The following is a 13,695-nucleotide window of genomic DNA, read 5'->3' as shown; positions in this document are numbered from 1 at the left end:
CTGCACATCAGTGGTTCTGCAAGCATATCAGACCCATTTCCAGTATTCATGTTCATGCACTTTTGCAAAAAAATCACGTGTATATTGTGTGATCATGCATAACTGTTACCACAACAATATGTTGAAATCGCTATTCAGTGAATAGTTGGGGCATTAGATTCAAATGTTTAGAGTTCTGAAGGTAAGATATTGCTACTGTTCACCAATTCTAGATCAGAAAATGAATGAAGATAGAACAGTAGTTTATACATGCAGATAATAGATTACATTTACCTTCAGTATACTGTAAATGGCAATCAGGCCATTTCTGTTCATCATTATTGATCCATTTTCTTGCTGAAATTAGAACCTAATAATACAAAAGAAACATTTGGCAAGACTGTGCATATTACTCTCCTTAGTGATGATCTAGTACCATACATTGAGCACTAAAGTGATGACTAACATTTCTGATGTAGAACATTCCCCACCAGCCTGGCCTGCCACCATGGCTTTAGATAATTATTTCTCATACATATTGAATCTTTTCTGGGATTTACAATAATGATGGTAAAACATGGCACAAGACATCCAATATCTTTCAGATGTTATATAACATACTCAAGGGTATTAGATGTCTGTATGATGAGCAGTGATGAGCTCTGGAAGGTCACAGCACACTACACATGCAGTACACCATAAATACATGAACATAGTGCAGAAGCACTTTACAGTTGAAGGTAAGGACTTAGATAGATGTGCAGGTATCCCCCACCCCCCAAATTATTTTATAAAAAAAAAAACATTGTACAAACAAATGTTTGGTATACCACACTATAAGATGGGTATTATTAAGATTTCTGGGATAAAAAACACTCCAACCCCCAGGGTTCTGACTGAAATATTATTCTAAAATATTATAATACATCATTTACTATGGCTTCAGTGTTTTATATATACTGTATACTGTCAGAAGCATCCCAAACATAAAACTTAATTGATCCTTCATTCAGTGTTTGCAGTGATCACTTGATCCCACAGATGATATAGATGGGGGGAACAGAGTTGTACTTCTTTGCGTCCACCTGTCCAGGCAGGATGGATCAGAGTTCTTTCTGTATTTGAACAAATGGGGAAGAATTTCTGGCAAACTTTCTGACACATACCTGAAACTGTTTCCAAAGCTAGAGAATAAAATCGATCTCTTCACAAGTAGTTATTACCATAGTTAAAGCAGATCTTTATCACGCTATCAGGGGTACAGTAGGGGTATATTTGTGTGTACATGAGTTTTGACCACCACATCTCCCTGCCTAGCGTACCACCTAAGGAGAGAGGACACAGATTGGTTCGATAAACCAAGGGAAGGCCATCCACAGAGCGCATCAGACAGGAGACAGGTGAGCTCCAAGCTAAAAACATCTGACTTTACTATGCTGTTACTCTTAACCTTACTGGAAATTTGAGTGAATATTAGCCTGAAATGATTTCTGTGCTTTCTTTAATAATCTCTGTCAGATGAAACTGGTCCCTTATGTCTTCCCTCACACTCGAATCAAGCTTAAGAGAGACCTGAAGGACACCAGTGTGTCAGGTATAGCAAACAGACATAACACACACTGATTACACACATAAGTTTGTATCACTATTTTGCTAATCATGATTTGCCCATTTATTTTTCTCAGGGAATGGACTTGGGATTCATATAGTGGGTGGGAAAGAGATTCCAGGGAGCCGAGGGGAGATTGGTGCCTACATTGCCAAGGTCTTCCCTGGTGGTGTGGCAGAACAAACGGGAAAAGTTTTAGAGGGTAAGAGAAGAAAGAGAAAAGGAAGGAAGTGCAAAGTGTTTATCTGCCCTTGTGTTGTCTTTGTCTTGTATTTATTCTTATTATTGGGAATGGGAAAAAAACCACCAAATTAAAATGCAGAAGTCGCAGTCATCTGATTTACTTGGAAAAATGGTATGAAAAATCTTTTCCTACCAAGAGATTAATGGTATAAATGGAATTTTTTAAACTATTATAAATGTAAGTAGCTCGACAGTAGGAAGCCATGCCTGAATCACTGAATCCCAGACGGAGATGTGAGAGGTTGTCCAAGCCTTCTGTGTTGTGGTCTGTCATGTCTCATTCCCCGACACATCACAGCCAAACACTGTGGAAAAAATCCTCACTCTCCACAGCAATGGGCTGTGTTAGTCATTAGGCCATATTTAGCTCCGCTACAGACACACACATACACAAAGGCAGGCATACACAATAATTTGCTTGAGGAATCTTGAAACATTTCTACTGAATTTGTTCTACATTATCACAGGTTTCAGTGTTTACTGTTTGGGCAGAAAGAGTCTGTATAGTAAAACTAATTCTCATAGTTTGAGGATGTTTTGAGGATGAAATTGGCTCTAGTTTATCTCTTCGAAGCAACTTCACTACAGGGTCTGCTGACTTTGCACAAGAGAAGGGGAGAAGGACAGATCAGTAATTTGTCGCAGGATTCATTTTTAATTCCTCTTTTGTTTGTTTGTTTTGAAATACAAAGAAAAGGTTAGACTGGTTTCCCTTTTTGTGACATTATGATTTGTAATAAAGAAATAGGAGCAGTGGTCAGGCTGGCAATGTTTACGTTCTAGCATTTGCTGAATTGAACTTATGTAAATGCAATAATTATGTTTCACTGAAAGAGGACAGTAGTGGAACATGCCTCCAGGTGCAAAGAGAAAAAAATAAAAGGAGGAGGTGGTGAATTATATAGAAAGCGTAGAGGGAGTAATCTAAATAAGTTGTTGCTCATGCAGAAGTTCATGGAGATGTTAATTCAAGCTTTTATTGCCACAGCAGTTGTCGAGTTGCTTCCTAAGCAGAAGTGTAATCTGAAGACCAGGTTTCAGATGTGTAGGTGAGGCCTCATACACCTCTGGCCTTGTGGCAGGAGTGTGAGTTTGCTGTGGACTGTTTGTATATGATTAATATACAAATTTTAATACTACGAGCTATGCTCTGTCTGACTTGTTTTACCCCATTTTCATTTGAGTTTCAAATTGCTGTGCTGTGTGTGTAATACTGTAAGGATGCAATGTCAAAGTCAGCCAATAGGACACCCAAACATGAATCACGTTTAGATATGAAGGTAAAATTGAATTGCCCACATTGAGTAACACAGCACGCTTTTTGTCTCTTACATTCACACACCACAGGAATGCAGGTGTTGGAGTGGAACCGAGTCCCTCTGACAAGAAAGTCTTATGAGGAGGTGCAGTGCATCATGGGCCAGCCATGTGCAGAGGTGGAGCTCTGTATGAGACTGTGAGTTAAATCTGTCATCATTTACGCGCCATCCCACTGAAACTCTTAGATGTTTCGCTGCAGTATGTTGAGAGCACCCTTGAATACCTCATTTCCTTCCTCATTTCCCTTCTATTCATTCTACACCCTTTCTCTTGAAAAATATCTCTCTATGTGGATTTACTGTTTACTGAGATACATTCATAAATGTCTTGTGTGGATACAAGCAGAGACCTTAATATGCTGTCTGACCCTGAGCACCCACAAGCCCTGGAGCACCCTGTTCAGCTTAAGGCTGGTATGTACAAGGACCTGTTTGCATGTTAGCTGTATACCTGTTTCACAAACATTGTACTTGTTAAACAATGTGTGTACACAAACTTACATGTTGGTCTCAATAGGTGGGCAGCGTTCCCCTGGTGTGGATCCTAAGCAGCTGGCAGCAGAACTTCAGAAGGTGTCCCAGCAGCAGGCTCCTGGTCTACCTGGGACAGGGGTTGGGACTGGGGGTTTAGGGGTCCTCTCTGCACTGGAGCGCTCTGCCCTCCTGCACTCGGGCACAGGATCAGCAGCTTCCAGCGGGGTGCCAAGCCCCGGGCAGCCTGCATCGCCTGCCCTAAACAAGAAACAGCGACACAAGGTAGTGGGTTTGGCTCCTTACAGTGCTTTCTGCTGGCTGATCTTAGACATGCACTTCAAGAGGGATGAACAAAGTCATTACACAAGGAATTAGAAATAGTGTATAACAGGTTCATTCGTCAGTGGTGGACACATTGTTTAAAATGTATTGACTGAATGAATACAGTACAGATCTTTCTTGAATCCGCAGTCTGTGGAATCCTGTTTGATCCATTATGCACCTCAGACTCCATTAGTCCATTAGTTTTACGTCACATAACACCACAAAGGAGAGGTTGCCTGTGAAGGTCAAATGGTGTGACTGTGTTCATCAGAGAGTGACAGGCCAATTATAATGGAACAAGAAACCAGTGCATGACCCTGGTGTGGGTGTCCGTTACACAAGAAATGGACACTATACACACAAGTTCTTCATTATAAGTAAATGTTTCAGTGCTGGATTCTTGAAGTCACTTTAATAAAAACGGATACACTACATCAGACAAGTGGTAATGAATACCCAGTATAAAATATAAAGTAGACAGTAAAAATTTATTTGTACTTTGAAGATAATCTAAACTGAAATAGAAAAGATTTTCCTAACTAATTTCTAGAACTTCTTCTTCAACATTTTTCTGAGCATTTTCTGCTCTGATCAAATCTTTCCTGAGGCTCATGGATCCAGTCATAAATCTAGACAAGGACGACCCATTCATCTGTTAGCTATATATATATTTGAAGAGAGCCATATTTACTGCAGCCTAATCCCGAGGTAATGGCTGAAGTCTGCTCTGAACTTTTCTTTGTGGGTAAGGTCAGGACTGCATCTTTTTCACTCATCTATCCCCCTGTCCATTTTTTATTTTAGCCAACAGAGAAGATGCCTCATCCCATCACTGGAGAAATTCAGGTATAAGACCAGATCACTTTTCTAACTGTAACAAAATATAGATGCAGCCACAATTTGGTCTTTCTCACAAAATCTGTTCTTTTTCCCTTAGCTCCAAATCAACTATGACAGGAACCTAGGAAACCTGATCGTCCATGTCCTGCAAGCTAGAAACCTGGCCCCCAGGGACAACGACAGCTACTCTGACCCTTTTGTCAAGGTCTACCTTTTACCTGGGCGAGGGTGAGCTCTGAGTGTGTTTGAGTGTTCACCAAAGTCTGGTCTGTGTCAGCCTTTCTGCTTTTGTGTCTGTCTTGTTTCTCTCCCCCTATTTCTTTCTGACCTTGTATTGACTGCGCTGTATGGAACTGACTAACTGCTTGAGTTTCTATGAGAGAGTGAGACAGGACATGAAGATATGAGGCAGTCATTTGCAGTGCAATTGGATTAGTATCATTTATTTGATTCAGTTTCAGGATTGGGTGTTTTTGAGATTATATAAAGCTGTGAAAGGAGATCTTTTGCCATACCGCTATAATATAATATGTAAAATTACCTGGCCATAAGCAGCTTATGAGTTTGCAAACATACTCTATGCTGAATCCACAAGCTCTTCCTGTTCTGCCTAGTTTGGACTGAAGGGAGTACTTTAATTGTCCCCTAGTATTATGGCTGCCTCCTCTTACCCCTGTCTGCTCCACCATCTTCAGGAGCCTGTGAATAGCCAGAGAAAGGATCAATGCAGCTCTTATATGCACTGTAACAGTATCTGCTCTTAGATAATGACTCCATCAGACCTGTTTATGTAATTATAAGACCTTTCTACTGTAAAGGTTTTGTTCTCCTGCTGTTGCAGCTGAAGAGAGACACATATTTGTCTGACGTGAGCAGTAGAGTGCACAGCCATGGTACAGTCTAGAATAGTAAATTATTAATTTCTCCATGAACCAATTGCAATCATTGTGAGGTTTTATGGTCTTGCTACAAAAAACATTGCTTGGGCACAAAAATACTGATTGCCTCAGCTCTCTATCCTTTACTGCGTGTTTTTGAGCTCTCTAAGTTTCTCTGACTGTTTTTTGTGTTTTTGCTTTTTTCGTCTGTGATATCTGCCCTCCTCTTCCTCTTCTGGACTCCCTCAGCCAAGTCATGGTTGTCCAGAATGCAAGGTAGTGTGGTGCTGATCTTTGCTTTTAGTTGTTGTTCTGTTTTACTTTCTGTAAGTTATGTCTCCAAAGTGTTTTAACATCCTTTTGTTGTGGCCTTTGTTATCCGTCCAATTATCTGCCGTATTTCATGGTGTTTAAGAACACTCTAATCATGGCTTGTTTTCTCTCCATGCCTCTCACTTTTAACTTTTCACAGTTTCAATCTCAGCTTGTGATTCTGTAAAAGTCAAAACACACAATTATAAACTATTTGCATTTGAATTTGTTTCTGCTGTCTCCACAACAGACAATTAATCATTTAACAAACATCTATTCAGTCCACATTTATGTAGTATATCACAGTTCGGTGAATGTTTGCCATGGGGTCAGACAAGGAAAAGAATTTTTAATTTATTACTGACAACCAGTCATTCTGAATATCATGACTCATCAGTGCTGATAACAAGAGAAGAACCAAGTATGCCCAGAAAACCACAAACCCAGAATGGAACCAGACTGTCATCTACAAGAACATTCATTTGGAGCAGGTACCGTGCAACATTAACACACCATACACAAGCACCACTTTGTTTTGATTGTGTACTTCCTTTAAATAGAATAGGCCACTTTGGCTAAAGTGAATGCCTTGTACTCTTATTAGGATTCTGTGCTCATGCCTTGTTCCCAGGGCTGTTCTTAGTATCCCTGTGCAACCTCTTATCAGCAGTCCCGAGCTTCATGTTAACAACCATCATTTCTGCTGTCACACAGTCTCGACACAGACAGCCTGCGTATTGTTTTAACAAAAAAGTGATAGAAACTTGCTAATCATGTGCCTATGTGCTCATCTGTCACTGTGTATTAAGATTGACTGTGTTTATTCTTGGGTGTCAGTGTTTGCAAGAGGCATGTGCTGTTATAGACACAGACAGTAATCACAACTGTGAGGGATGAATGCAGTGCTTTAGTGGTCAGCGAATAAAGGTACTGGATTCACCGGCTCCTCTGCGACTGCCTTCTATTAATCACGTCTCTATGCTGGCTGGAGCCGCTTTAAAAATCTCCTGCATTTCTCATTCGCCCACTCCCCTCTACCCCCCACCTCGCCTCTGAGATATGTTTCCATCACAACCTACACATTAAAATTTATACACTTTCACAGGCGCAGTATATGCACACATGCGTGTACAGTTCATATATTTGAACAAACCAAATCAATGTGTCATGTTCTTTGTTCATTAAAGTGAATGAGCCTCCCGGGTTTACATTCATTCAAGCATTGTGCATAGGGTGTCACTCAACTGTTTTTCCTCCACTAACATTTAAAATGCACACACACACACACACACACACAAACCTTTCTTCCTTACACATACATACATATCGATACAATAACCTGTCTCTTCTCTCTTTCCTCTTTCTATTTAGTTAAAGAAAAAGACACTGGAGGTGACAGTTTGGGACTATGACAGATCCTCATCCAATGACTTCCTCGGAGAAGTAAGTGTTAGAATAGAATAGAACAGAACAGAATAGAATAGAATAGAATACTTTATTGTCATTGCACAGGTGCAATGAATTTATAGGCGCCTGCACAAATGTTGCACAGGAATAAAAAAAAAAAAAAAGCTAAATTACATATTTCTGAAACACATATCCAGTATAGAGATTAAACACAGCTTTGTTATTGCTGACTTGTGAAATACAACCCTTGCGGGATATTTCAACTGACTCTGGGACAGTTTTCATTCTCTAATTTTAAGTATTTCCACACTGCAGAAATGCATTGTACTTTCCATTTACAACACCTAACAGCTGACGTAAAGCGAAGGATCAGACTTAGGTTTGTGCTCAGTAAAGCTGACACAGATCAACAAAGGCTTCAGTCAGCCTGATATTGGTCTTTGAGATCAGACAGGGACAAATACTTTATTTATGTACCTTCATTCAAGTTCCTCTCATTACCGCCATGTATCTTTGATTTTTTTAGTGTTACTTAACTGTTGGGCTTGGTTTAAGTGTTTTCTATCAATTTAATTTCTTACTGTCTGTCTGTCTGTGTTGTATCAGGTGTTGATTGACTTGTCGAACACTGCCCAGCTAGACAACACTCCTCGCTGGCTGCCTCTCAAGGAGCAGAGCGAGAGCATTGATCACAGAGTCCATCATGCTGCCCAAGGCCCACCAGGATCTGGGTCTGGCCAGGGTCATGGTCAAGGCCAAAGCCAGGGGCACATGTCAGGTTCTGGGATGGGGCTTGGCCATACGGGACCGAGTCAAACACCAGGACAAGTAGATGGGAGTCACGACTCACCTAAAAACTCTGTAATCAAAAGCAGAAGTCATGGAATCTTCCCGGACCCAGCCAAAGGTAAAAAAATTCATTTTAGCTTCATGTACATCCTCAATTTCCATAACTTCCATGAATTGTTTTATGATATATAACTGCTGATTCTAACAGGTTTCCATTCAGGACAACAGCCATAATTTACAGTATGAGGTGGTCACTCTGTTGTCATAGAGATAGAGGCTGTTACCACAGAAACAGAAATGCTAACCATTCCTTGACAGCTGTAATTACATTGTGCTTGTCAACGGCTGCCATAGAGCAGAACAAATTAAATATACTGAATAGAAGGGGTTGTTGTTATTTCTCTAGTCTTAGCAGTCCTAACCCTGAATTTTGTCCTCTTCCAGACATGCAGACGATGTCTTTGGAAAAATCACACAGCAGCCCAGGCAGCTCCAAGTCTTCCTCTGACGGCCAACTGCGATCCCATGGCCCCTCCCGAAGCCAAAGCAAGAGCAGCGTCACTCAGGCCCACCTCGAGGATGCAGGGATAGCCATTGCTGCCGCTGAGGCTGCTGTGCAACAGTCCCGCCTGCAACCAAGTAAATCCTGCCCCTACCCATGATACACTTCCTGTGACATGCTTCCTTTTTTCCTGCGCATGCAAGCTTTGTTAAGGAAAACTCAACTGCTGTGTGTTAACCTTCTAAACATTTTATGTTTGCCTTCTGTTCTCCAAGTCTTACTTTTTCTCTGAGCACAATATCTTTTGATTTGATCAATAATCAGCAGTTAATAATCATTATTTCAGCCGCCTCTGAGTTAGATCGATCTTAAGACATACCCCCTAAACATAATTTAATGCATAAGAAAAAAGGCAAATAACTAAAGTACCATATATAAAAACATAAACTTGTAAAAAATCATGTTTCAGTCCATCTTTAAGTCTGGCACTTTCAGTGCCCCAGTTATTTCCAATGCAGTATTTGACAACTTCTGGTTAGATGCCCATTTGGGTATCTTAAATAAGACATAAAATTGATATAAAACTGCAGAAACACAAAAAAATATTTCAACAACTTATAACAAAACTACTAAATTTACAATTAGAGCCCCAGACTCTGTTTCTACATTGTGTGCATGTGCCAGTCTCAAGCATACGGTTTCTACTAAACCCCTGTGTGGAGCCTTCCAACCCCAGTATAGAAACCAAGCTTGGATGGCAGTCCCTGGCACATCTTGTATCATGTTAACATGATTCAAATTTCCATTCATGTTTACAAATAATCTTTAGTGTGATGTCTTCAAAATGAAAAGCTATGTTGTCATCCCTTTCTGGAGTGAGTTAGCCCAGTGTCAGAGATACCTAAGCATGCAGTTAAGCTTTCCTAGCTACTGTCCCCTGGCCACTGAGGGCTGCGATGCTGCAGTCTGTCTGTATGTGTGCATGCATCTGCCATATGAACCCTTAGAAAAGTCTCAAAGCACAAACGCACACAGACACACACAGATATGGCACACAGGCTCCCCTCCCTACGCGGTCCTTCCTCATCCCTGCTGCCTAAAACAAAGGGGACACAAATGTGAGACTGAACCAGTAAAACCAGGAAACACAGAAACACCAAGAGGTTCAAAAGTCACCAGAAGGCACACTCTGCAGTGCACTCCAATGAGAGTAAAGCGGTCAGCTAACCATGAGAGGAACTGAAGTGTCAAGGGAAGGTGAGGCAACATAGAAAAACCTAACCTCCTCTAACCATAACACAATAGAAATACAAATCTAAAAATTCATAAGAAACTGACTTAAATGTGTAAATATTTAAAGTAACAAGATAATTTTCATTTAATCACTATGTATGTAAAAGTCTGATTCCCTGAATCCATATATGTCTGTGCATTTATTTATTTATGTACCTGTTGTTGTTGTTTTTGTTATTGATATAATTACGCTTTCAAAGCTGTAGGAGTGGAGATCCCAAGCTGCAGTTAATCTAACTATTGGCAGTCACTGTTTAAAGGCAAACACTTCCATTATCACTGTGACCATGAAGGCTTAGTTTTGAAAGAAACACTTCACATATCCCCCTGTTCATGCTGTGATATGACATCAACAACAGCAACAGGGAGAACAAAATATACAGTATACGAAACAACGATGCTATTGTCTCATGCTAAATACATTTTGATGTGTGAATTAAAATCAGTGACCTTGATTTAATTCTAATGAATAGAAGTGAATATTAACCAAGGTCACACACTGTACTGATGAACCCAAGGACAAACTGTCATGTGCGCCAATCTGTTCCTCCCCTGATATGTTGTTATGTGATAGTCAGAGCTTTGTGTGACAGACAGCGTCACTGTCAGTGAGTGATCGCTGGAAATGTGAAGTGTTTAAGCATCTCTGTGAGACATTCATGCATGAGTGGGAAAAGCTGTCAGTGGAGGAGATAGATAGATAGATAGATAGATAGATAGATAGATAGATAGATAGATAGATAGATAGATAGATAGATAGATAGATAGATAGATAGATAGAGGGTTGGGCAGACTTCCACTTCACATGTGTCAAAGTCTTGTGAAAAGTTACAGAAAGCTTGATTGCAGTGATTACTGTAAAAACAGTGTGCAACAATATATTAGGTTAGAGGTCTAAATGTTTTTTCCAATGTCATGTTCATTTGTTGTATTATTTAATATATACTGCATCAAAGCAACATTTCTGTTTCAACAAAAAGGGAATAAAGAATAATTTATGCCAGTTATTTAATTCGAAGGGTACCAACATTGGTAGCCACATTTGTAGGCACATTGATACGTACTGTGCAGTGGGTAGACATTTCCTCACCATCACAATTTTACCTGCTACCTTCAGGACCTGGACACCGACTGGGTGATGTCTCAGGGTCAGTAGTGTTATCTGCCCCAAGTCTTGTGGGAGATGCCTATGGAGGTCTGGATGGGGAAGACACTGGAGTGGACAGTGCTATCTTTCAAGTGCCACGCATGTAAGACCAGTTGTGAGTCCTTTTAGCTCACTGTGCATCCAGTAACGCTTAAAGTGGACAGTAACGCTTGGTACTGCATTTCTTGTATAAAATGTCTGCAATAAGAACAGAGCTTTTATGTTTGTTTTTGTCTTGCAGTGGTAAGACTATTCCTAATGGCAATGAAAAAAACCAACTAGGGACACCAGAAAATGAAGGCAAGTTCCTGAAATGTCCTCTGCTCACAGTACAAGTCTTGAGGCTGTAAGAACAAAGCACATCCTCTTACTTGGTTGTAGGTCTCCACCTGCTGGGGACCTTGTATATTGACACTTATGTAAGCAACCTCTGGACTGCACTTTTGGACTGACACTATTTAGTTGTAGATTCAGATGCTACATGCTGATTGTCAATGATCAATCTCCATCAGCATAATGACTTAATGCACGGCTTAGGATAGTGGTAAGGAAGCAGATGTCACACTATCCTACCTGCTGTCATAACTATATTTATTGCTCATGTAGCTCAGGTGTCATGGGCTGTATCTAGTTTCAGTTTGTCACAAAGAGCCCAAGATCATTTTAGGGTGTAGCCGCTGTTACATAGGTAAGGGTCAGGAGGTCATTTCCAGGGCCTGATGACTCATTTAATGCACTTTGGGTTAACCCTGTCAAAGAAAAGCATTTAACTTAAATATTGATAGAAACATATATCAGTCAATGTGAAACCATAGAGATGTTCTCAGACTTGGTTTCATTCTGCTGTGAGCCCAGGTTAAGTGATGTGTAATTGCTAAATAATTTAGATAAGCACATGCCATTTCTGCCTGCAGATGCTCAGTCATTTATGTTTTACCGTTGCATTTAGGTGGTAAAACACAAGTGATGGGAGAGATCAAAGTTGCACTCAAGAAGGAAGTGAAGACAGAAGGGGACCAACTGGTCTTGGAAATCCTTCAATGCAGAAACATTACTTACAAGTTCAAAAGCCCAGACCACCTGCCAGGTCTGAAAGTGTAGTAGTTTGCATGCATGCATGCATGCATATATGTGTGTGTGTGTGTGTGTGTGTGTGTGTGTGTGTGTGTGTGTGTGTGTGTGTGTGTGTGTGTGTGTGTGTGCGTGTATTTTTTATTAATATTTCACTCAGCCATGTTTGTCATTTAACAAACTTGCATTCAGACCTGTACGTGAAGTTGTACGTGGTGAATATAGCCACTCAAAAGAGGATCATCAAGAAGAAGACCAGAGTTTGTCGACATGACAGGGAGCCGTCTTTCAATGAGACCTTCAGATTCCCTCTCAACCCAACAGGACACTCCATACAGGTACAATAGGCACCTAAATGAGAGAGTGGCCATACAAATACTATGGATCTAGGTCTGTCAAATATGATGTGTCACACAATATTTATCATATTTTATCACACATTTTTCTCATATTATTTGTGTTAAAAATGCTCTTTAGCCTAATAATTATAGAAACTAATAATTCCAGTTCACTTCATCTCCTGGTCTACAGGCACAACATTAAATCTCCCAAATGGATCATTATATCTAATTAAACCTGGAGGATTGTGATGTATGACAAATAATTCTTAACCCTCATTATGGGAAGTTTTATAAAGTGTTGTGCTGCCTGTTGTGCGAGCCAGAATATTGAACCAACTCCTGGGACATTTGGGATATGAATATCTAAGAGTAGCTGGCAGTGTCTATAAAATCTTTTTGCCCACTAACTTCTTTCTTAGATGTTAGAAATGCAGAACAAATATACATTAAATACATTTTTAGGGTAACTTTAAATGAATAATGGTTCAAATATGTCCATATTTTGTCCTGATTAAAAGATTCTGCTTGTTTATTTCTTTCTGGATTGGTATATATTGATCAGTAGCTCAGACATTGTTGTTTTGGAACCAAAAGCAGATGGCCCAGTGGTTTTTCCATTATTCATGCTCCAGTTATAAACTTTTCAACAGGCAGTGAGTGGATGAGCTGGCAAAGTACCAACAATCAAATAAAAACAAAATGACTAATGACAAATCTGTTTCTCTCTCCAATGCATTTCCAGCTTTTCTTGGTGTCAAATGGCGGAAAGTTTATGAAGAAGACTCTGATAGGAGAAGCCTACATCTGGCTGGATAAGGTGGACATGAGGAAGAGAGTGGTCAGCTGGCACAAGCTATTTGTTAGCTCCACTCAGACCAACCCCTGAGCACCACACCAAAAAGAAGGAGCAATGAAAGGTGAAGCCAGAGAGAACTATCTGAGAGGCCCAAACTGACAAAAGAGAAATGTTCATGAAGAGGAAATAAAAAGATCCATTTAATTTACTTCCTCATTTTATAAGTTTGTACTGATAATAAGAAGGAGGGACTTATGTGCTAATACCATAACTGTATCAGTCCAACACTGCCAGCACAAATGTCCACCTTTTCCATGTTGAGTCTCTGTTGGTTGGGACTTTGGTAGGATGCAAACAAAACTCCACAGCAG

General features: G+C 40.2%; 1 protein-coding gene across 1 annotated transcript in view; it reads left to right on the top strand.

Moving 5' to 3' along the window:
• pclob (piccolo presynaptic cytomatrix protein b) overlaps positions 1–13,431 on the top strand; it is a 52,992-nt gene extending 39,561 nt beyond the window's left edge. The window contains exons 18-35 of the mRNA XM_026311242.1: positions 1,297–1,379; positions 1,498–1,573; positions 1,665–1,790; positions 3,179–3,287; positions 3,497–3,564; positions 3,668–3,906; positions 4,753–4,794; positions 4,886–5,016; positions 5,916–5,942; positions 6,376–6,469; positions 7,350–7,421; positions 7,992–8,292; positions 8,619–8,813; positions 11,087–11,219; positions 11,358–11,416; positions 12,066–12,203; positions 12,380–12,525; positions 13,271–13,431. Coding sequence (XP_026167027.1) covers positions 1,297–1,379; positions 1,498–1,573; positions 1,665–1,790; positions 3,179–3,287; positions 3,497–3,564; positions 3,668–3,906; positions 4,753–4,794; positions 4,886–5,016; positions 5,916–5,942; positions 6,376–6,469; positions 7,350–7,421; positions 7,992–8,292; positions 8,619–8,813; positions 11,087–11,219; positions 11,358–11,416; positions 12,066–12,203; positions 12,380–12,525; positions 13,271–13,414 — 2,183 coding nt within the window. The 3' untranslated portion in view covers positions 13,415–13,431. The remainder of the gene's footprint in view (positions 1–1,296; positions 1,380–1,497; positions 1,574–1,664; positions 1,791–3,178; positions 3,288–3,496; positions 3,565–3,667; positions 3,907–4,752; positions 4,795–4,885; positions 5,017–5,915; positions 5,943–6,375; positions 6,470–7,349; positions 7,422–7,991; positions 8,293–8,618; positions 8,814–11,086; positions 11,220–11,357; positions 11,417–12,065; positions 12,204–12,379; positions 12,526–13,270) is intronic.
• Positions 13,432–13,695: the final 264 nt, after the last annotated feature.

The sequence above is a fragment of the Mastacembelus armatus genome, chromosome 6, assembly GCF_900324485.2.
Source record: "Mastacembelus armatus chromosome 6, fMasArm1.2, whole genome shotgun sequence".
Classification (NCBI taxonomy): Eukaryota; Metazoa; Chordata; class Actinopteri; order Synbranchiformes; family Mastacembelidae; genus Mastacembelus; species Mastacembelus armatus.
The sequence above is the reverse complement of the archived record's forward strand: the minus strand, read 5'-3'. Positions and strand labels throughout refer to the sequence as shown.